Raw genomic sequence first — 23,396 nt, forward strand, 5'->3', positions numbered from 1 at the left:
CCTGAGACAGGGTCTGGTTTTGGTGATGGTGATGGCACGCGAGGAAAGGGTGGGGCCCAGGGATGGAATTTTTGAGGAGGGTCTGCACCTAGAGTTGGCCCATGCGTGCCCTGGGGTATAGAATCATAGATAGAATCATAGAATCGTAGAGTTGGAAGAGACCTCGTGGGCCATCGAGTCCAACCCCCTGCCAAGAAGCAGAAAAATATGAGCCCCAAAGGCAGAAACCCAGGGTTGTTGTTATTGTTATTATTATCATTATATTATTATTATTATTTTATAAATAGTTTTTATTAAAAAGAAAAATTTAACTACATAAAAAGTGGGAGAACACTTTAGGTAAAGAAAAGTAGGAAAAAAGAAAAAAAGGGGGGGTAAGATGGGGAAACAACTGGGAAGGGGGAACAAAAGGGAACAGTCTGTACTTCCATTCTTCTTCTTTGCAGTCTTTTGAAACTCATTTAGTTTTCTTCATTTTTCTTTATTAACCTGTCTTCACCCCTGTTCTTCATCTTTTCTATTGAATCTCCCTTTCTTAAATACATCTATACATTTGTGTGTGTGTATACATACATCTTTTTATTTCTTCTTCTACCAAATCTTTTCCTTTTCTTTATATTTTCATATATTCTTTAAAATAACTCCAGTCTGTAGCTCTAATGTAACCTCCTGTACTTTTTGCAGTAAAGAAGTTAATCTATCCATGTCCATAATTTGCACTATTTTGCCTAGTAAGTCATCCTTGGTTGGGACTTTTTCCTGTTTACATAATTTGGCGTAGACCATTCTTGCTGCAGTAGTCATATAAACAAATAAAATATCTTCTATTATTATTATTATTATTATTATTATTATTATTATTTTATTATGACACAGCAAACAAAATAGATATGCTGGATTTCATATCACAAAATCACAAGTCGAACACTTCCCAAGTGTCTAGGACTGTGTGATGTATTTTCGGATGATACGTGCAGATCCCAGCAGGGTGGCCTTTTGCAGTTGGCAGATCGTAATTTTGTCAATGTCTATTGTTTCCAAATGCCGGCTGAGATCTTTTGGCACGACACCCAGTGTGCCCATCACCACCGGAATCCACCTGCACTGGTTTCTGCCAGAGTCTTTGCAGTTCAATCTTGAGGTCCTGATAGCGGCTGAGTTTTTCCTGTTGTTTTTCGTCAATGCGACTGTCACCTGGGATGGCGACATCAATGATCCAAACCTTTTTCTTTTCCACAACTGTGATGTCTGGTGTGTTGTGTTCCAGAACATTATTATTATTATTTTATTTTTATTATTATTATTATTATTATTATTATTATTATTATTATTATGTTTATTATTATGTTTATTTACACCCTGCTTTATCTCTCCAGAAGGAGACTCCAAGAATTGGCTCAGAAAGGCACCACCTGGGAAGAGGGACACCCCCTTCTCCACCCCAAACTACCAGCTCCAGAGGTCAGAAGGGCTCTGGAGGAAGACAGTGTTGGCAGAATGGAGGAACTGGGAAGTCACGTTGGGAGCCCCACCCTGGGCAAGCACAAGCCTCCAGGGCAAGCAAGTGCAAACAGGAGCACGCCTCTTCTGCAAACAGCCAGCCAGAAGGAGAGGCGGAGGCCCTTAAGAGCGGCTCAGGTCTCCGAAAGGGTCGCTCTCGGCCGGCAGCTGCATCAACCGAGACAGACTCTGTTCTGGTCCACGGCCACCTGGCCCGGTGCCATGAGGAGGAACGCGCATGAGGCGCTGGCCGTTTCCTCCTGCTGTCACGCATGCGCTTACTAGCAAGGAAGACCCTCTTGAGTCCTCCTTGGCTGCTATGGTTCTGCCAGAGAGTCCACCAAGAAACCCTGTCTGCACTGACCATCATGCGCATTCTGTGGACACACACCTGGCACCTCTCTGCTTTAAGCACCACGAATCATTGCCATTAAACCTGGCCAACTCAATGCCAGAACACACCTTGGGTTTTTTTTTACCCTCAGAGCTAAATTCCATAGTGAAATCAACTTTTAAAAACTATATCAATTCAACATGCTGCTCTTTTACTTCCCAACAAAGGATTCCCCCAAGCAGGAAACATCCAGGCTTTGAAGCTGCAAGGCCATTCAATGCTAATCAAGCTGGCCAATTGCAACATTCCCACTTGCCTCTAACAGACAAGAGTTCTTTCTCCCACCCTGGACATCATTCCGCAGTTATATAAACCCCACTTGCCTAATTTCCAACAGACCTCACACCTCTGAGGATGCCTGCCATAGATGTGGGCGAAACGTCAGGAGAGAATGCTTCTGGAACATGGCCATGTAGCCCAGAAAACTCACAGCAACCCAGTGATTCCGGCCATGAAAGCCTTCGACAACATATTGAACACTATTTGCATCTTTTAATATTTGCACCAAAATGTGCAATGCAAGGCCAGAAAGTTTATTTGTTGTTTCTTTGCAATATGTTCTGTCTCCTCGATCTCTATGAAACAAATTGCATTTCTTTTCAAAGCAAAGGCCCAACTCTCGCTTCCTATTATGATGTGCTTTGCAATGTGCAGAGAGAGAGAAAGCTCAAAATGGGAGGCAGGTCGATCTCAGCAGGATCTCTTTACCAGGAAAGTCATTCCGCATTGCAAGCACAGCCCTTTGGGCATTAGCAAGCTGCAAGCCCCATCAGCCCCAGCACAATGTGACTTGTAGTCCAGACACTCCTGCATGACGGCATGGATACTGCATGGCCGAGAGGCTGAGATGCCCACACACCGTGCATGGAAATATCTTCTTGCAAACGCAGTATAATTTTGCTGTTGAACTGAATCCCATGTTTAAGGAAATGTAATCCTCTTGTTTGGGTTTTTTCTTTGGAAAGGTAAGAAACCAACAACAACTCACAAGTTCCTCAGTTTAAAAACATGAGTACCTCTTTCAAAATGAAGTGAGACCACGCGATGTGAACAGGAAAACAAATCCGATTGCAGCCCTGGTTTACTATCTGGCTTTGCCCTGGGGTCATGGGAGGCCACCTTTTCCCCAACAAGAAATGGCCTGGATTTATGAGTCACTTCCTGTTGGAAAAAGGGTTTCTCCCAGGCCCTTCCTTGCTTTTGGGGGGCGCGAAGGACCCTGGCCCTAAACAGGCCTTTTGCAGCATTTCAAAAGTAATATATATAGCATTTGGAGTGAATTTGAATGCCATGGCTTTTAACTTTGAACAAGTTTTGATGGTTTTTTGACTGGGAATATTTTGAAGACTGTTTATATTTAATCCTGTTTTAATGTTTGCATATATTTTTGTATATTTTAAATTTTATGCTGATGTTTTTATGTTAAGCTGCTTTGAGTCTCCTTCGGCAGAGATAAAGCAGGGTATAAATAAATATAATAATAATAATAATAATAAAAGGGAAAGAACGAAGGATTAGTAAATACCATTGTTTTCATTTGAAATCTAAATAAAACCAGCACGGACACCAGTTGGGCTTCCAAACAGAGGACTTAACACAATTGGGATGCAAAAGCTGAGAATAAGGTCCTCTTCTATGTCCTCACACATTATTTTGTATATATTATGTATATTACAGAATTATGATAGACTCATATCCATTATTTCTCTCCCATGCTTCATCCAGGCTCTTCTATTATTATTATTATTAGTATATATGGAATGTATAATATGCAATGTCTACTGGTATGGCCCGGACTATGATCGCGGAATGTATGGTTAATAGTGACTGTAATGTTTTAAAACGTTTTAATGTGTTTTAAATTCTATTTTAAAATGTTTATTTTAATTGTACATTGTTTTAAGGCATCGTATAGCTGCCTATGTGTAAAGCCGCCTTGAGTCCCCTTTGGGATTGAGAAGGGTGGGGTATAAATAGGGCAAACAAATAAATAAATAAATGTATATTACTTCTGTCCTGTGTTTCATCCAGACCCCTCCTCTTCTATTATTATTATTATTATTATTATTATTATTATTATTATTATTATTATTATTATTATTATATAGGCCCTCCTCTTCTATTACTACTATTATTATTAATTGTATATATATTATGTATATTACTTCTGTCCTATGCTTCATCCAGACCCTCCTCTTCTACTATTATTATTATTTGTGGATAATGTAGATGTTTCTACCAATTGTATGTTTTTAAGGCATTGAATTGTTGCTGATATGCAAGGCTGCCTTGAGTCCCCCTCGGGGTTAGGAAGGGCAGGGTAAAAATATGCTAAATAAACAAATAAATATTATATATATTATGCATATTACTTCTGTCTTATGTTTCATACAGACCCCTCCCCTTCAATTATTATGTGTGTGTGTGTGTGTGTGTGTGTGTGTGTATTACTTCTGTTCTATGATTCATCCAGGCCACTCCTCTTCTACTACTACTACTATTATTATTCGTATATATAATTGTGATTGTATATATAATTGAGATTGGATGCATACTTTTAAGGTGCTTTACTGTACTTCTATTTTAATTGTTCAAATTGATATGTCATATTTATTATGCTACGTGTAATGCGGCACTGAATTTGCCATGGTCTGTAAGCAGACCTGAGTCCCCTTCGGGGTGAGAAGGGCAGGGTATATAGTAATAATAATAATTTCTGCATATTACTTCTGTTCTATTCTTCATCCAGGCCCCTCCTATATTTGACTAATAATAATATAATATATTACGCATATTTGTTCTGTTCTATGCTTCATCCAGGCCCCTCCTTTCCTATATATATACACACACACACACACACATATATAATGTATATGACTAATAAAAATATAATATATTATGCATATTAATTCTGTTCTATGCTTTATCCAGGCCCCTTCCCTCCTATTATTACACACACACACACACACACACACATATATATATATAATGAATATAACTAATAATAATATAATGTATTATGCATATTAGATCTATTCTATGCTTCATCCAGGCCCCTCCTTTCCTATTATTATATACAGTATATATTGTATGACTAATAATAATACATTAAGCATATTAGTTCTGTTCTATGCTCCATCCAGGCCCCTCCTCTCCTATTATTATTCTTATTATATATTATATTACTTCTGTCATTATAACATTCAATGAGGTTTGCACATCATCATCATCATCATCATCGTCATCATCATCATCATCATGGCTTTAAGGCAGGCATGGGCCAACTTGAGCCCTCCCTCCAGGTGTTTTGGACTGCAACTCCCACCATTCCCTACCGGCTGTTAGGAATGGTGGGAGTTGCAGTCCAAAACACCTGGAGGGAGGGCCCAAGTTGGCCCATGCCTGCCTTAAAGCATCTTGGAAGCATCCCTCCCCATGGCTTCTTCCCTTAATGTTGGACTAGATGTTCTTTGAGGGGTCCCTTTCACTATTATTATTATTGAATGAACAAGATAAATATGCTGGATTTCGTATTATTATTATTATTATTATTATTATTATTATATGAGCAAGATAGATATGCTGGATTTCGTATTATTATTATTGTGTTGTCGAAGGCTTTCATGGCCGGGATCACAGGGTTGTTGTATGTCTTTCGGGCTGTGTGGCCATGTTCCAGAAGCATTCTCTCCTGACGTTTCGCCCACATCTATGGCAGGCATCCTCAGAGGTTGTGAGGTATGGATAAAAAAAAAAAAACACAACCTCACAACCTCTGAGGATGCCTGCCATAGATGTCGGCGAAACGTCAGGAGAGAATGTTTCTGGAACATGGCCACACAGCCCGAAAGACATACAACAACCCCATTATTATTATTATTATCAACACAACGACGTTGTATGGCACAGCAAACAAGATAGATATGCTGGATTTCGTTTTGCAAAACCACAAGTCGAACACTTCCCAAGTGTCTAGGACTGTGTGATGTATTTTCTGATGATGTGTGCAGATTCCAGTAGGGTGGCCTTTTGCAGTTGGCAGATGGTGATTTTGTCAATGTCTATTGTTTCCAAATGCCGACTGAGATCTTTTGGCACGGCACCCAGTGTGCCCATCACCACCGGGATCACCTGCACTGGTTTCTGCCAGAGTCTTTGAAGTTCAATCTTGAGGTCCTGATAGCGGCTGAGTTTTTCCTGTTGTTTTTCGTCAATGCGACTGTCACCTGGGATGGCAACATCAATGATCCAAACCTTGTTCTTTTCCACAACTGTGATGTCTGGTGTGTTGTGTTCCAGAACTTTGTCAGTCTGGATTCGGAAGTCCCACAGTATCTTTGCGTGCTCATTTTCCAAGACTTTTGCAGGTTTGTGATCCCACCAGTTCTTTGCTGCTGGGAGGTGGTACTTGAGGCATAAGTTCCAATGAATCATTTGGGCCACATAGTTGTGCCTCTGTTTGTAGTCTGTCTGTGCGATTTTCTTACAGCAGCTGAGGATATGATCAATGGTTTCGTCGGTTTCCTTGCATAGTCTGCATTTTGGGTCATCAGCTGATTTTTCGATCTTGGCCTTAATTGCCTTTGTCCTGATGGCTTGCTCCTGGGCTGCAAGGATCAGGCCTTCTGTCTCCTTCTTCAGGGTCCCATTCGTGAGCCAGAGCCAGGTCTTCTCCTTGTCAGCTTTTCCTTCAATTTTGTCAAGGAACTTTCCATGCAGTGTTTTGTTGTGCCAGCTGTCAGCTCTAGTTTGTAGTGCAGTTTTCTTGTACTGGTTTTTTGTCTGCTGTGCTTTGAGGAGTTTCTGATTTTTGACTTCAATCAAAGCAGGTTCTTCACTTTGCTTGACATATTCTGCCAGTGCATGTTCTTCTTCTTTGACTGCTTGTTTTACTTGTAAGTGTCCTCTGCCCCCTGATCTTCTAGGCAGATATAGCCAGTCAAAATCACTGCGAGGGTGCAGTTAGGGTGGCACCCCCCCGCAGGTGCCACCTTGACGTGGTGGGGGGGCTTAACTGTTCCAATGATCTGAGGGCTGTGCTGTCGGTAGTGTAACTACCGGCAGGTCCAACCAAGCCAGAGAGGCCTCAGCTGAGGAGCACAACCAAGAGCACCTAACCCATTAGCATATGGAGAATCAAATCCACACGAAGTCTATACTGGCTCGGTCGTCGCCCAGGATAAAAAGGACCGCGGTGGATGCTGCTGATTCTGGACATCCATCGACAAGTGGGCTACGGAATCATCAAAACCCAAATGAACAGTCACAGAAGCGGCAAAAATATACAATGCCAGAAAACCGCACAATTATTATTATTATTATTATTATTTGCAATGGAGTGAAATGCCTTTAATGCCTTCTTTCCCTTCTTTTGCAATCCAATGGGGAGTGGGATGCTGTAGGGATGCCTATGAAGGGAAGAGGAAGAGAAAGGGGAGGATGCCCCTAGTGTTGCCACCCACCCACCCACTCATCCACCACCGCCCTTCTTTCCTTGCTTGCTTCTCCTTACCGGGAAAGAGTCGCAGGATGCGGGGGGGCCACTCCAATGCCGCTGTGGGGGGAGATCCTAAGAGGAAGAGGAGGAGGAGGAAGGCGAGCTCCCCCATCTCTCTCATCCTAATAGAGAAAGGAAGGCAGAGAATTAGACCCAGCCTGCTGTTGCTGCTGCTGCTGCTGCTTCCTCCGTTGCTCCCTCTTCTCCTCCACCCACCACGCTCCAAGCCCCGCCCACAGCCAGGTGGGGCTGTGACGTCACTGGCTGCTCCTTCTCTCCCCCTCCCTCCCTTTCTCTCCCTCCCAAGCCCCGCCCCCTTTCCCCACACACAGGTATCCCTGGCCCCGCCCACTTGGAAAAAGGATTGAGATAGGACTCACTTTCCTGATGGGCAGGTGGAAAAGGGGAGGGGCTTCACATAGGGAAAGGGAGGGGGGATTAGAGGCAAATGGGGGAAATGGGGGGGGGGGAGAGGAAAGGGAGCAGCAGATGCTCAGCAGCTTAAGCCCATGCACGCGTTTCCGCTTATAATAATAATAATAATTATTATTATTTTATTGTATGACACAGCAAACAAGATACATATGCTGGATTTCGTATCACAAATCACAAGTCAAACACTTCCCAAGTGTCTAGGACTGTGTGATGTATTTTTTATATTATTATTATTATTATTATTATTATTGTATGACACAGCAAACAAGATAGACATGCTGGATTTCGTATCACAAAATCACAAGTCAAACACTTCCCAAGTGTCTAGGACTGTGTGATGTATTTTTTATATTATTATTATTATTATTATTATTATTATTGTATGACACAGCAAACAAGATAGACATGCTGGATTTCGTATCACAAATCACAAGTCAAACACTTCCTAAGTGTCTAGGACTATGATGTATTTTTTATATTATTATTATTATTATAATTATTATTATTGTATGACACAGCAAACAAGATAGACATGCTGGATTTCGTATCACAAAATCACAAGTCAAACACTTCCCAAGTGTCTAGGACTGTGTGATGTATTTTTTATATTATTATTATTATTATTATTATTGTATGACACAGCAAACAAGATAGACATGCTGGATTTCGTATCACGAATCACAAGTCAAACACTTCCCAAGTGTCTAGGACTATGATGTATTTTTTATATTATTATTATTATTATTATTATTATTATTATTATTATTGTATGACACAGCAAACAAGATACATATGCTGGATTTCGTATCACAAATCACAAGTCAAACACTTCCCAAGTGTCTAGGACTGTGTGATGTATTTTTTATATTATTATTATTATTATTATTATTATTGTATGACACAGCAAACAAGATAGACATGCTGGATTTCGTATCACAAATCACAAGTCAAACACTTCCCAAGTGTCTAGGACTGTGTGATGTATTTTTTATACTATTATTATTATTATTATTATTATTATTGTATGACACAGCAAACAAGATAGACATGCTGGATTTCGTATCACAAATCACAAGTCAAACACTTCCCAAGTGTCTAGGACTGTGATGTATTTTTTATGTTATTATTATTATTATTATTATTATTATTATTATTGTATGACACAGCAAACAAGATAGACATGCTGGATTTCGTATCACAAAATCACAAGTCAAACACTTCCCAAGTGTCTAGGACTGTGTGATGTATTTTTTATATTATTATTATTATTATTATTATTGTATGACACAGCAAACATTAGACATGCTGGATTTCGTATCACAAATCACAAGTCAAACACTTCCCAAGTGTCTAGGACTGTGTGATGTATTTTTTATGTTATTATTATTATTATTATTATTGTATGACACAGCAAACAAGATAGACATGCTGGATTTCGTATCACAAAATCACAAGTCAAACACTTCCCAAGTGTCTAGGACTGTGTGATGTATTTTTATGTTATTATTATTATTATTATTATTATTATTATTATTATTATTATTATTATTATTATTATTGTATGACACAGCAAACAAGATAGACATGCTGGATTTCGTATCACAAATCACAAGTCAAACACTTCCCAAGTGTCTAGGACTGTGTGATGTATTTTTTATATTATTATTATTATTATTATTATTGTATGACACAGCAAACAAGATAGACATGCTGGATTTCGTATCACAAATCACAAGTCAAACACTTCCCAAGTGTCTAGGACTGTGATGTATTTTTTATATTATTATTATTATTATTATTATTATTATTGTATGACACAGCAAACAAGATAGACATGCTGGATTTCGTATCACAAATCACAAGTCAAACACTTCCCAAGTGTCTAGGACTGTGTGATGTATTTTTTATGTTGTTATTATTATTATTATTATTATTATTATTATTATTATTATTATTATTGTATGACACAGCAAACAAGATAGACATGCTGGATTTCGTATCACAAAATCACAAGTCAAACACTTCCCAAGTGTCTAGGACTGTGTGATGTATTTTTTATGTTATTATTATTATTATTATTATTATTGTATGACACAGCAAACAAGATAGACATGCTGGATTTCGTATCACAAATCACAAGTCAAACACTTCCCAAGTGTCTAGGACTGTGATGTATTTTTTATATTATTATTATTATTATTATTATTATTATTATTATTATTATTGTATGACACAGCAAACAAGATAGACATGCTGGATTTCGTATCACAAAATCACAAGTCAAACACTTCCCAAGTGTCTAAGACTGTGTGATGTATTTTTTATGTTATTATTATTATTATTATTATTATTATTGTATGACACAGCAAACAAGATAGACATGCTGGATTTCGTATCACAAATCACAAGTCAAACACTTCCCAAGTGTCTAGGACTGTGATGTATTTTTTATATTATTATTATTATTATTATTATTATTATTATTATTATTATTATTATTATTGTATGACACAGCAAACAAGATAGACATGCTGGATTTCGTATCACAAAATCACAAGTCAAACACTTCCCAAGTGTCTAGGACTGTGTGATGTATTTTTTATGTTATTATTATTATTATTATTGTATGACACAGCAAACAAGATAGACATGCCGGATTTTGTATCACAAAATCACAAGTCAAACACTTCCCAAGTGTCTAGGACTGTGTGATGTATTTTCGGATGATGCGTGCAGATCCCAGTAGGGTGGCCTTTTGCAGTTATCTCTTGTTTCTTCCCTTTTTTCTTTTCCTTTTTCCCATGATTTTATACTCTTTTTATTTCTTGTTTTTAATGATGAAAACTTTAATAAAGATTATTATTTTTAAAAAATATTATTATGCTTCTGGAACATGGCCATATGCCCGGAAAACGCACAGCAGCCCAATACACATATTACAACATAGCTCTTTAAAATACACTAGCTGTGCCCGGCCACGCGTTGCTGTGGTGAAGTATGGTGGTATGGGAAATAAAGTACAGTAGAGTCTCACTTATCCAAGCTAAACGGGCCGGCAGAACGTTGGATAAGCGAGTATGTTGGATAATAAGGAGGGATTAAGGAAAAGCCTATTAAACATCAAACGAGGTTATGGTTTTACAAATTAAGCACCCAAACATCATGTTATACAACAAATTTGGCAGAAAAGGTAGTTCAATACGCAGTAATGCTATGTAGTCATTACTGTATTTACAAATTTAGCACCAAAATATCACGATGTTTTGAAAACATTGACTACAAAAATGTGTTGGATAATCCAGAATGTTGGATAAGCGAGACTCTACTGTAATTACTACATAGCATTGCTGCGTATTGAACTACCTTTTCTGTCAAATTTGTTGTATAACATGATGTTTGGGTGCTTAATTTGTAAAACCATAACCTCGTTTGATGTTTAATAGGCTTTTCCTTAATCCCTCCTTATTATCCAACATACTCGCTTATCCAACGTTCTGCCGGCCCGTTTATGTTGGATAAGTGAGACTCTACTGTAATAATAATAATACAGTAGAGTCTCACTTATCCAAGCTAAATGGGCCGGCAGAAGCTTGGATAAGCGAATATCTTGGATAATAAGGAGGGATTAAGCAAAAGCCTATTAAACATCAAATTAGGTTATGATTTTACAAATTAAGCACCAAAACATCATGTTAGACAACAAATTTGACAGAAAAAGTAGTTCAATACGTAGTAATGTTATGTTGTAATTGCTGTATTTACGAATTTAGCACCAAAATATCACGATATATTGAAAACATTGACACCAAAAATGGCTTGGATTATCCAGAAGCTTGGATAAGCGAGGCTTGGATAAGTGAGACTCTACTGTCATAACTTTATTTTTATACCCCGCATCCATCTCCCGGAAGGGACTCGGGCGGCTAACATGGGGCCACGCTCAGGTAATCACAATAACACAAAATAAAATGCATACATAATGCAAACCATCAACCAACAGAAATTAAAACCAGATAAAAACACATTTAAAAGTAACAAGGATTAAAAACTAAGGCGAACTGGGCTTACTGGATGGTAATTGTTTGTCTGTTTTTCCTTTTGGTCTGGTCTAGGCCTGGTCCAACGTCGGCCCTCCCTTCAGGTGTTTTGGACTCCAACTCCCAGAATTCCTCACAGCCTCAGGCCCCTTCCTTTTCCCCCTCAGCCGCTTAAGCGGAATGTGAGGAATTCTGGGAGTTGGAGTCCAAAACACCTGAAGGGAGGGCCGACGTTGGACCAGGCCTACACTAGGCCGAAGCCTTTCCTCACAGTGCCCCCTCAGAGGCCTAGTTGGCACTAGTCGGCCTGCCAACCACACATCTCCACGGCCAAAAGGCCTCAACAGGTGTGGATTGGTTTTGTGTTGGGAAACAACAAATGGGGTGAGTTTGGGGAAACAAATCTCACCTGCAGGAGCTGTGGCCACAGGTCCAAAGGGGCCTTCAAGGCCTTACTTACTGGGACTGCTTTGCAATTTGGCCTCAAACAACATGCACATTGCAATGGCTGCCAGCTTGGAATTCCTTCTTTAAAAACAAAAGTGTCAGGATACTTTCCAAAGCTTCCAGCCATGCAGAAGAAAAACCTTGGGGTGCATTGATGCCTACCCGTCCAGTTTTAAGCATGGATTTCAAACTTGTGTCTTGTTTTAATCTCTATTGTGTTTACTTAAATATGTATTTTAAAGAGCTATGCTGTAATACCGTGTTTCCCCGAAAATAAGACAGTGTCTTATATTAATTTTTGCTCCCAAAGATGGGCTAGATCTTATTTTCAGAGGATGCCTTATCTTTCCATGAAGAAAAATTCACATTTATTGAATTTATTTATTGAATTTATTTTTTTTATTTATTGAATTACATTTTATACTTTATATTATTATTATTATTATTATTATTATTATTATTAAACTTTATTTGTACCCCGCTAGCATCTCCCGAAGGACTCAATGCGGCTTACAAAGGCCAAGGCCTCAACACACAATATATATATATATATATTTTTTTCGTGTCAGGAGCAACCGGAGTTGCTTCTGGAGTGAGAGAATTGGCCGTCTGCAAGGACGTTGCCCAGGGGACGCCCGGATGTTTTGATGTTTTTACCATCCTTGTGGGAGGCTTCTCTCATGTCCCCGCATGGAGCTGGAGCTGATAGAGGGAGCTCATCCACACTCTCCCCAGGTGGGATTCGAACCTGGCAGCTTTCAGGTCAGCAACCCAACCTTCAAGTCACTTAGTCCACTATGCCATCTGGGGGCTCCAACACACAATATAACAAAACACACAATATAACAATACAAAACAAAAGGCAAATTAAAAACAATTAAAATATTGCTGCTGCAGTCCCCCCCCCCCCCCCCCCCCACCACCACCACCAATGAAGTCGATTGAATTGTACTTGGTGGTTGACTGATATTATTACTGCTGTATTAACTCTTGTTTTATTGTCTTGCTGTGTTTTATATTTTTTGTATATTGTTCAATGTATTTATGCTGTTGTTTTTGTAAATTGTGCTGGTCGGGTCTTGCCCCATGTGAGCCGCCCCGAGTCCCTGTGGGGAAATAAAGTTTTATTATTATTATGATTATTATTATTGTTGAACAAAAATGAACATTATATGTTGTACAGTAGTTGTCATCATAAACCAGCATAACCAGACAAACTGTGAATCCTATCAAGAATTTCTTGTTATTACCATTATTTCCATGTACAACACTCTATGGCAGGGGTCCCCAAACTTTTTAAGCAGAGGGCCGGTCCACTATCCTTCAGACTGTTGAGGGGCCGAATTATCATTTGAAAAAAAAAAATACAAATTCCTATGCATACTGCACATGTCTTATTTGTAGTGAAACAACAACAACAACAACGAAAGAATAATACAATATTTAAAAATGAAAACAATTTTAACCAACATAAACCTATCAGGATTTCAGTGGAAAGCGTGGGCCTGCTACTGGCCAATGAAATAGTCAAGTTAATTAGGATTGTTGTTGTTGTGTGACTTCAAGTCATTTCAGACTTTGGCCGAGCTTAAGTCTAAAATTAATTATTTATTTACTGCATTTATTTACTACATTTATATCCCACCCTTCTCACCCCTAAGGGGACTCAGAGCAGGTATGTGTACATATAATATATTATATTATTAGCATAGCACAATATTAGCATTATATAATTCTATATTGAACTATACCACTATACTATTATATGTTATGTAAAATATAGCATATAATTAATATTATTATATAGTATTATTATTTGTATTACATTGTATAACATAATATTATTATCAATATTATATGTATATACAATATATTATAACATTAAAACTAATACAAAAATATTATATTATAAAACTGAGGCCGGGGGCCAGGTAAATGACCTTGGAGGGCCGCATTCGGCCCCCGGGCCTTAGTTTGGGGACCCCTGGGCTAGATCTTATTTTCAGGGGATGCCTTATCTTTCCATGAAGAAAAATTCACATTTATTGAATTTATTTATTGAATTTATTTATTTTATTTATTGAATTACATTTTATACTTTATATTATTATTATTATTATTATTATTATTATTATTATTATTATTATTATTAAACTTTATTTGTACCCCGCTAGCATCTCCCGAAGGACTCAATGCGGCTTACAAAGGCCAAGGCCTCAACACACAATATATATATATATATTTTTTCGTGTCAGGAGCAACCGAAGTTGCTTCTGGAGTGAGAGAATTGGCCGTCTGCAAGGACGTTGCCCAGGGGACGCCAGGATGTTTTGATGTTTTTACCATCCTTGTGGGAGGCTTCTCTCATGTCCCCGCATGGAGCTGGAGCTGATAGAGGGAGCTCATCCACACTCTCCCCAGGTGGGATTCGAACCTGGCAGCTTTCAGGTCAGCAACCCAACCTTCAAGTCACTTAGTCCACTATGCCATCTGGGGGCTCCAACACACAATATAACAAAACACACAATATAACAATACAAAACAAAAGGCAAATTAAAAACAATTAAAATATTGCTGCTGCAGTCCCCCCCCCCCCCCCCCACCACCACCACCACCAATGAAGTCGATTGAATTGTACTTGGTGGTTGACTGATATTATTACTGCTGTATTAACTCTTGTTTTATTGTCTTGCTGTGTTTTATATTTTTTGTATATTGTTCAATGTATTTATGCTGTTGTTTTTGTAAATTGTGCTGGTCGGGTCTTGCCCCATGTGAGCCGCCCCGAGTCCCTGTGGGGAGATGGTGGCGGGGTATAAATAAAGTTTTATTATTATTATTATTGTTGTTGTTGAACAAAAATGAACATTATATGTTGTACAGTAGTTGTCATCATAAACCAGCATAACCAGACAAACTGTGAATCCTATCAAGAATTTCTTGTTATTACCATTATTTCCATGTACAACACTCTATGGTATGTACATTTACCAATCCCGCATACTCTGGTGTTCTGTTTGGCGGGCATGCTTCCAAACAAAAACTTTGCTAGGTCTTACTTTCGGGTGAGGCCTTATATTTAGCAATTCAGCAAAACCTCTACTAGGTCTTATTTTCCAGGGATGTCTTATTTTCGGGGAAACAGGGTTTGTGTATTGGGCTGCTGTGCGTTTTCCGGGCATATGGCCATGTTCCAGAAGCATAATAATATTTTTTTTAAATAATAATCTTTATTGAAGTTTTCATCATTAAAAACAAGAAATAAAAAGAGTATAAAATCATGGAAAAAAGAAAAAAAGGGAAGAAACAAGAGATAATAGGGGAAAATAGGGAAAGAAATTGAGGAGGGACGAGGAAGTGGGGCAATCATAGCAAGAAAAGGGCTGTACGAAGATGATTAAAATAAAAGTAAAAGAAAGGTGAGAAAAATCTAATTTTGTTTGATGTTGACTTCCTGGGATTCTTCTGAAAGGGTTTTGATCCTTTTCCTTCATTGGTTACCATTTCTTAATTTTTTCTTCTCCTGTCTTCTTCCTATAATCCAGATTCCTTGGTTTGTGTTTAATATGTTTCTCCCTATTTCTAACTAATTTTCCTCATGTACTGTATTACATTTTTTTGTTTTATGTATTTATTCTTATATCAGTGTCTTGTAGTTTTTTTTGTTTTTGTTTTAAGTATTCTATGCACCGTCAGTTTGTCCATCTTGGCTAATGCAGAAATCTTTGTCACCCATTCTTCTTGCTCCTGAGCCTTTCAAGTGCATAACACATGCACCTGCCTAAGCATGAATTTTAAATGCGTGTCCTATGTTTAATGTCTGTTTTGTGTCTTTTGATATGCATTTTATAAAGATACATTTTGGTGTGTAGCCTTTATAGAGGTACATTTTAATATGTGTATTTTAATTGTTCTGTAACCTGCCTCGAGCCATGATGAGCGGGGATAAGAAATAAAAACATTATTATTGCTGATGTTGTTATTAATCCGCTTCTCCTTGTCTCTTAGGTCTGTGCTGGAGTCCCAGCCTTCCTCATCACCAAAGAGGTGGCCCTCCATTGTCTGAAACTCACCCATTGAGGTAAAAGGTTTGAAGCCCAGGTAAAGCAATGCCCGCCACACCTAGGGAGCAGGTGCAGATACCCCGCTGAGTGGGAAGACCTCTTTCTCTGGATGAAAAATCTATTTCACTCAGACCTGGCCATGGGAAATATTCTCCTGCATTGATGGGTGCAAATTTATGGGGCCAAAAGAGCTTCACAACGAGGCCCAAACCCATTTGGGGTCAGTGCCATGCTTGGGGTTGTGGTCATTCATACTGGATTCCCCCCCCCCCCCCCAACACGGTATCTACTTATAACTCTTTTCCACTTGTCCCTGGATTACAATCCCCGGCATAGAATCAGAGAGTTGGGAGAGACTCCCAGGGGCCATCCAGTCCACACCCCTACCATGCAGGAAAAATACAGTCAAAGCATGCCCAAGAGATGCCTATCCAGCCTCTATTTAAAAGCCTCCACAGGACCTGCAATCAATGGGGTGCAGGGACAGGAATCACACCAGCACTGTAGGGTTCCCTTGGTCAGCAGCTCTCAATGATGTATCTGTTTGTTTGCCTTACTCCAAGATAAGTTCTTGGGTCTGGCATGTTGAACGCAACAGGCTACCCCTTTGTCTCCTTTGCATTGCAGATGTCTTCAGAATTGGGTCTCTTTGCCCCCAGAGTGATCCATTGACAAGAATTCCTTGCCCCACAGCCTCTCAGCTCTTATTGGCAGAGGGACTCACACTCAGCCGCTCCCTCTAGTCCCCCAAGACCTGATACCATTGGTTTTCCAGAAGTAAGGATGCCTAAATGCCACAGCAGTGTTTCCTTGCCAGCAGCTACTTGTCTCACCAGCCTCCTTCCTTAATTGTTTTCTGGCTGCCACAGCAGGAGTCATCTTCAGAAAGCTCCACGTGCCTCATTCCTCACAGAAGGCGTTCCCAGCCCAGAGGGCATCCCCTCCTGGTAGCTGTCAGCCTGATGAAGTTATGTTGTCTTTTCCTTCTTAACGGTTTAAGAGAAAAGACCGAGGAAAAATCGCAGGGAAACAGGACAGGCTCATAGCGGTGAATATGTTGGCAGAACCTATAGAATGACAACAACAACAACAACAACAATTTTATTTCTTAACTCCCACTCATTGTGGCTCGAGGCGGGTTACAACATAGCCAAAAATACATACTCGTCATAAGCATTGTAAAATACACATATTTGAATGTATTTCTACAAATACGTATACTGAAATACCCTGGAGTGGTGAGGAAGTGATATCCGATGCCTCTAAAGCACAGTTTTCCAATCATTTCATGCCGGTGATCCATTTTTTTTACACACATCATTTTGCAACACAGCAATTCAGTTTCACTAGCAAAACGGAGGTTAAACCAACTTCTTGTGAGAGATATGGACACATAGGTACATAAATGAACGAGGACACAACATATTTTGTGGATTTTTTTCATATATATATATATATATATATATATATATATATATATTTACATATATGATTTATTGCTTATTTCACAATAGACTCAGAGATTTGTCTTTACGTTTGCGCAACATGATGATACACAGTTTGGAATGCTCTGCTCTAAATACTGAATTCCCAGGCTAAACCTGAACTTAAGGACCTGACCATGAGATCTGCTCAGAAGTAGAACTCTGCCACGGAGTCCAGTGGAAGCTCCTTCCTTGGAGGCTTTGATTGTGTTTTTCCTGAATGGCAGAAGGAGGTTGGACTAGATGACCTCTGGGCTTTCTTCCAACTCTATGATCCATGGTCCCCCAACCAGCTTTTTGGTCTCAATCCATTTGTTTTTTCATCGTCTTTTGCTTCCGGCCCACCATGACCAACCTGCCCAGTCCCTCGTCTGCTTTTGAAAAGGATCGTTGGGCCTTCTCTGTACTCGAGTGTGCAACCCCCAAGGAGTCTCAGGGAGAGTAAGGAACGAAAGAGGGCCCAAAATAAAGAATGTTATTAGTACCCCCAAGATAATGCACAATTACAATTTTATCCCCCTCCCCAAGACTGAAGAGCAAAGTGCCATTATGTTGCTTTTGACCTCTGGCCACGCTTTATTGTGTGACTGTGTGTTTTTATAACTATGTATTAATTTATTATGATTGGATTGCATTTTATGTTGTTATATTTTATGGTATTTTATTGTATACTATTGGGCTTGGTCCCAATGTGAGCCGCCCCTAGTCCCCTCGGGGAGATGGGGTGGGATACAAGAATAAAGTTGTTGTTGTTATTATTATTATTATAAAAGCGTTGCCATGGCTGCTGTGGGTCCTGGGTTCAATATTCTCCCAATACTTGGCGTATTAGGTGTCCCCAGTTCAGCCCCATGCAGGTGGCCACCTTGCACTCTATGGCCTCAAGACAGTGCAGCAGCAGAGCATCCTGACATTATTATTATTATTATTATTATTATTATTATTATTATTATTATTATTATTGACACAACGACGTTGTATGACACAGCAAACAAGATCAATATGCTGGATTTCGTTTCACAAAATCACAAGTCGAACACTTCCCAAGTGTCTAGGACTGTGTGATGTATTTTCGGATGATGCGTGCAGATCCCAGTAAGGTGGCCTTTTGCAGTTGGCAGATCGTAATTTTGTCAATGTCTATTGTTTCCAAATGCCGGCTGAGATCTTTTGGCACGGCACCCAGTGTGCCCATCACCACCGGGACCACCTGCACTGGTTTCTGCCAGAGTCTTTGAAGTTCAATCTTGAGGTCCTGATAGCGGCTGAGTTTTTCCTGTTGTTTTTTTTCAATGCGACTGTCACCTGGGATGGCAACATCAGTGATCCAAACCTTGTTCTTTTCCACAACTGTGATGTCTGGTGTGTTGTGTTCCAGAACTTTGTCAGTCTGGATTCGGAAGTCCCACAGTATCTTTGCGTGTTCATTTTCCACAACCTTTGCAGGTTTGTGATCCCACCAGTTCTTAACTGTAGGGAGGTGATACTTGAGGCATAGGTTCCAATGAATCATTTGGGCCACATAGTTGTGCCTCTGTTTGTAGTCTGTCTGTGCAATTTTCTTACAGCAGCTGAGGATATGATCAATGGTTTCATCGGTTTCCTTGCACAGTCTGCACTTTGGGTCATCAGCTGATTTTTCGATCTTGGCCTTGATTGCATTTGTTCTGATGGCTTGCTCCTGGGCTGCAAGGATCAGGCCTTCTGTCTCCTTCTTCAGGGTCCCATTCGTGAGCCAGAGCCAGGTCTTCTCTTTATCAGCTTTTCCTTCAATTTTGTCAAGGAACTTTCCATGCAGTGTTTTGTTGTGCCAGCTGTCAGCTCTAGTTTGTAGTGCGGTTTTCTTGTACTGGTTTTTTGTCTGCTGTGCTTTGAGGAGTTTCTGATTTTTGACTTCAATCAAAGCAGGTTCTTCACTTTGTTTTACATATTCTGCCAGGGCATGTTCTTCTTCTTTGACTGCTTGTTTTACTTGCAAGAGTTCTCTGCCCCCTGATCTTCTAGGCAGATACAGCCGGTCAACATCACTGCGAGGGTGCAGGGAATGATGAATGGTCATGAGTTTTCTTGTTTTTCTGTCCAAATTGTCCAGTTCCGCCTGTGTCCAATTTATAATGCCAGCAGTATATCTTATGACAGGTATGGCCCAGGTGTTTATGGCCTTGATGGTGTTGCCTCCATTGAGCTTGCTTTTGAGAATTTTTCTGACATTATTATTATTATTATTATTATTATTATTATTAGTAATAATAATAATAATAATAATAATAATAATAATAATAATAATAATATAGTCAGGATGCTCTGCTGCTGCTCCTCTCTGGGCGATGGAAGGCTGGCCGTAGTGGGAAAGAGTCCCATTCCTCTGGATCACTCAGGCAGGAGAGGAGAACGCACCTGGAGATCTGCCAGCTCTCTGCTCTTCTAATGAAGCCACTTAGAACGAGCCTAATCCCACCCCCTCGCCTGCAGTATCACTCTCTCTCTTCCTCTCTCTTTCTTTGCTCCCCTTCCAAGCAGCACTCCATTGCGTCTGGGCACTCCCCCATCCCATTAGGGTCAGCCAGTCCATCGCTATTAGATCGGATAGGCCAGAACATCCTGTGGTTTCTTTCCCGCAACGCAGGCAGTTTTCCCCATGCAGATTGGAGCACCCGTCTCTCTCTCTCTCACACACACACACACACACACACTCCACTTCTGCTGCCCTGTGTCTGTCTGTGTGCATTTGCAGAGTGAGTGGAGAAGACAGCTCCCGTTCATGACAGGGCACTTATGGAGTGCTGAGGGGTTAAGTGCTGTGTGTGTTGATGTGGGCAAGAGGGAGCTGGTCCTGAGCCGCTGGCACACAGCTGACCAGAGATTGCTGTCAAGCCGAGTGATGAACTAACTGACCAAGGCAGGGGCCTCCAGCGACTGCGCACTGTCATGCATAGTGATTCCTGCTGACTCCCTACCAGCCGTGTGAGCCCTAGCCTTGCCACCTGAGCATGTGTGTGCATGTGCAAAGCCCTACTGCCCATTGACTCTCTATCCAGCTGTTAGTCGGAGGAAGGTGAGGCGGAGCTTGAGGACCACACTGCAGAAGTAGCAGGAAAAAGGGGTGTCACTGTGCTGCTGGAAGGGCCCCTTGTTGCTCCAGGACGCCTTGTGGGAAGGCAGAAGGGGCAAGTCATGCGTTCAAGCCCTCTTGCCTGCCTTTCTTCATCGAATCCTAGAGTTGGAAGAGACCCCAAGAGCTATCCAGTCCGGCCTCCTTCCCAAAGCCCTCCCAACAAACAACACTCCAGAGAAGGAGACTCCACCACACTCAGAGGCAGCATTTTCCACTGTTAAACAGCTCTTCGGACGATCAGGAAGTTCTTCCTAATGTTTAGATGGAATCTTTTTCCCTGCAGTTTGAATCCTTGGTTCCACTGTGCCCTAGGCCCCTTCCACACTGCCATATAATGCAGATTATCAAAGCAGATAATTCGCATTCTCTGCTTTGAGCTGGATTGTATAAATCTAAACTGCCATATAATCTAGCTCAAATTAGATAATCCGGATTTTATATGGCAGTGTAGAAGGGGCCCTAGTCTCCAGAGCAGCAGCAGCAGACAGACTTGCCCATTCTTCCTCAATGGGACATCCTTCCAAATATTTTGACATGGCTATCATGTCCCCTTCTCTTGACCTTTTCTCCAAGCAAAACATCCCCAGCTCTCTAAGGGCCCTTCTACACTGACAGATAATGTGGATTCTCTGCTTTGATAACCTAGATTATCTGATTTGTACTGAATTATCTTATTCTACATTGCCATATAATTCAGTTCAAAGCAGATAATGTGGATTTTATATGGCAGTGTAGAAGGGGCATGAGCAATTCTTCATAAGGCTTTTTTTTTCCAAACCTTTGACTCTGGGTAGCCTTTGTCTGGTCATGTTCCATCTTGTCAATATCTTCATGGAATGGCTTTGCCCAGAACTGTGCATATTATTATTCCTGTTTAACTTGCAGTCAGTTAAGACTTCTAAGTCTCTTTCGCAGGAACTGTTCTTCAATGCAGGTGTCTCCCATCCTATATCTGTGCATTCCATTTTTATTGCCTAAATATTTCTCACTGTTGACATTCACTTGGTGAGTTTGGGCTCAGCTCCCTTCTTTCCCTTCTTCCTTCCTTCTGCAGGCAACCCCATCCTCCATTGCGCCATGAGCTCAGGAGCCAGACGCACTGGGGACACTTCTGGTGGCAAACCAGCCCCCCACTCCCAGCCTCCGCAGCCGCCACGGATCCTCGTTGTGGACGCCCGGCCTCCCCATTGGGCCCAGATCCGACCCAAGCTCTCCAAAGCCCTGGAGCACGTCTTCTGCCTGGCCTGCAGCCTGGGGGGCCCTCCTCGCATCCCCCTCTTCAGCCTCTACGTGGCCCAGAACCGGCACGAGTGCCTCCTGCCCTTTGTGGTAAGTGGGAGTGCCTTTACTGGCCAGCAGAGCCGAGGAGACCCCACTGCCAAGGGGCTTGCTCCCAGGAGCCTCTGTTTCAGAGACCCTCCCTCGGTGTTGCTCCCTCCAGGGCTTTGGGATACAGGTGGGTCACTTTTGGAAATCTAAGAGCACCAGAAACATTAGGTGTTGCTGCAAGTTTTCCGGACTGTCTGGCCATGTTCCAGAAGCATTCTCTTCTGATGTTTCAACTGCATCTATGGCAGGCATCCTCAAAGGTTGTGAGGTATGTTGGAAACTAGGCAAGTGGGGTTTAGATATCTGTGGAAGGTCCAGGGTGGGAGAAAGAACTCTTGTCAGGAGAAAATGCTTCTAGAACACGGCCATACAGTTCAAAAAACTCTGGCCACGAAGGCCTTCGACAACACGCAGAAGCATGATGGTTTTGTTATGCCATGGCTTCTGAGGATCTGCTTCTCTTTGTCCTGTCTTCCACCCAGCCTTCTCCCCTCGTTCTCTGAGAAACACAAGCCACGGCGCACTGGTTGCCACGTGGCGGCTCTTCCTCCTGGTTGCCTAGAGACCAGCGAGATGGATGGGTGCCACAGGTAGGGCACAGAATGTGGGTCAGGAGGAGAGAGAAACCAGGTGGTTTCTGTGCTAAGTATTATGGGTTGTCCTGTTTTGGATGAGTATGCAAAGCTGCTCTGCGCCTTGCCTTACCTCCCTCATTTCCATGCTCCCACCCAGCCTGCCCATTCTCACGGAAGCAAAGTAGCCCCTGATCTCTTCCTGGAGGGGGGTGGGTTGCTGGGCCATTCTGCAAGAGAGGCCCGCCCCTCCTTAACTCGCTTTGAGGCGCAGTGTCCAGGTGTCGGTGCAGCCATGCATTGTTAATGACAGCGCCTGCCCAGCCCTCAGGCAGCAGATTTGGGCGGCCCTGAAAAATAATTTGTTCCTGGGTTATTTTTTCTGTTTCAAGGGCTATGGATGGGAGGATGGCTTTGCTGGCTTTTGTACCACCTGATGCACAGATCCCCTCTGGGCACTGCATTGGGGGCAGCAGGGTCTCCTAGGCAGGCCCTTATTCCAAGCCCATTGAGGTGGGTCCA

At 41.1% G+C, this 23,396-nt stretch overlaps 2 protein-coding genes across 4 annotated transcripts in view; one reads left to right on the top strand and one right to left on the bottom strand.

The window, feature by feature from the left end:
* The window catches only part of sema4f (ssemaphorin 4F), a 38,407-nt gene extending 26,383 nt beyond the window's left edge, over window positions 1–12,024 (bottom strand). Inside the window, exons 1-2 of one of the 2 annotated variants that reach the window (XM_062980854.1) lie at window positions 11,895–12,024; window positions 7,407–7,513 (exon numbers count right to left, since the gene is read on the bottom strand). In XM_062980854.1, the coding sequence (XP_062836924.1) occupies window positions 7,407–7,512 (106 nt within the window). In that variant the 5' untranslated portion in view covers window position 7,513; window positions 11,895–12,024. Of the gene's footprint in view, window positions 1–7,406; window positions 7,514–7,607; window positions 7,627–11,894 lie in introns of those variants that run through there. The other variant, XM_062980855.1, reaches the window with a different exon arrangement.
* A 24-nt stretch (window positions 12,025–12,048) lies between these two features.
* Window positions 12,049–23,396, top strand: part of m1ap (meiosis 1 associated protein) — a 28,262-nt gene continuing 16,914 nt past the window's right edge. The window contains exons 1-3 of one of the 2 annotated variants that reach the window (XM_062980858.1): window positions 12,049–12,247; window positions 16,319–16,411; window positions 22,028–22,302. In XM_062980858.1, coding sequence (XP_062836928.1) covers window positions 22,051–22,302 — 252 coding nt within the window. In that variant the 5' untranslated portion in view covers window positions 12,049–12,247; window positions 16,319–16,411; window positions 22,028–22,050. The remainder of the gene's footprint in view (window positions 12,248–16,318; window positions 16,412–22,027; window positions 22,303–23,396) is intronic. The other variant, XM_062980859.1, reaches the window with a different exon arrangement.

Source organism: Anolis carolinensis, chromosome 5 (genome assembly GCF_035594765.1).
Source record: "Anolis carolinensis isolate JA03-04 chromosome 5, rAnoCar3.1.pri, whole genome shotgun sequence".
NCBI classification, from domain to species: Eukaryota; Metazoa; Chordata; class Lepidosauria; order Squamata; family Dactyloidae; genus Anolis; species Anolis carolinensis.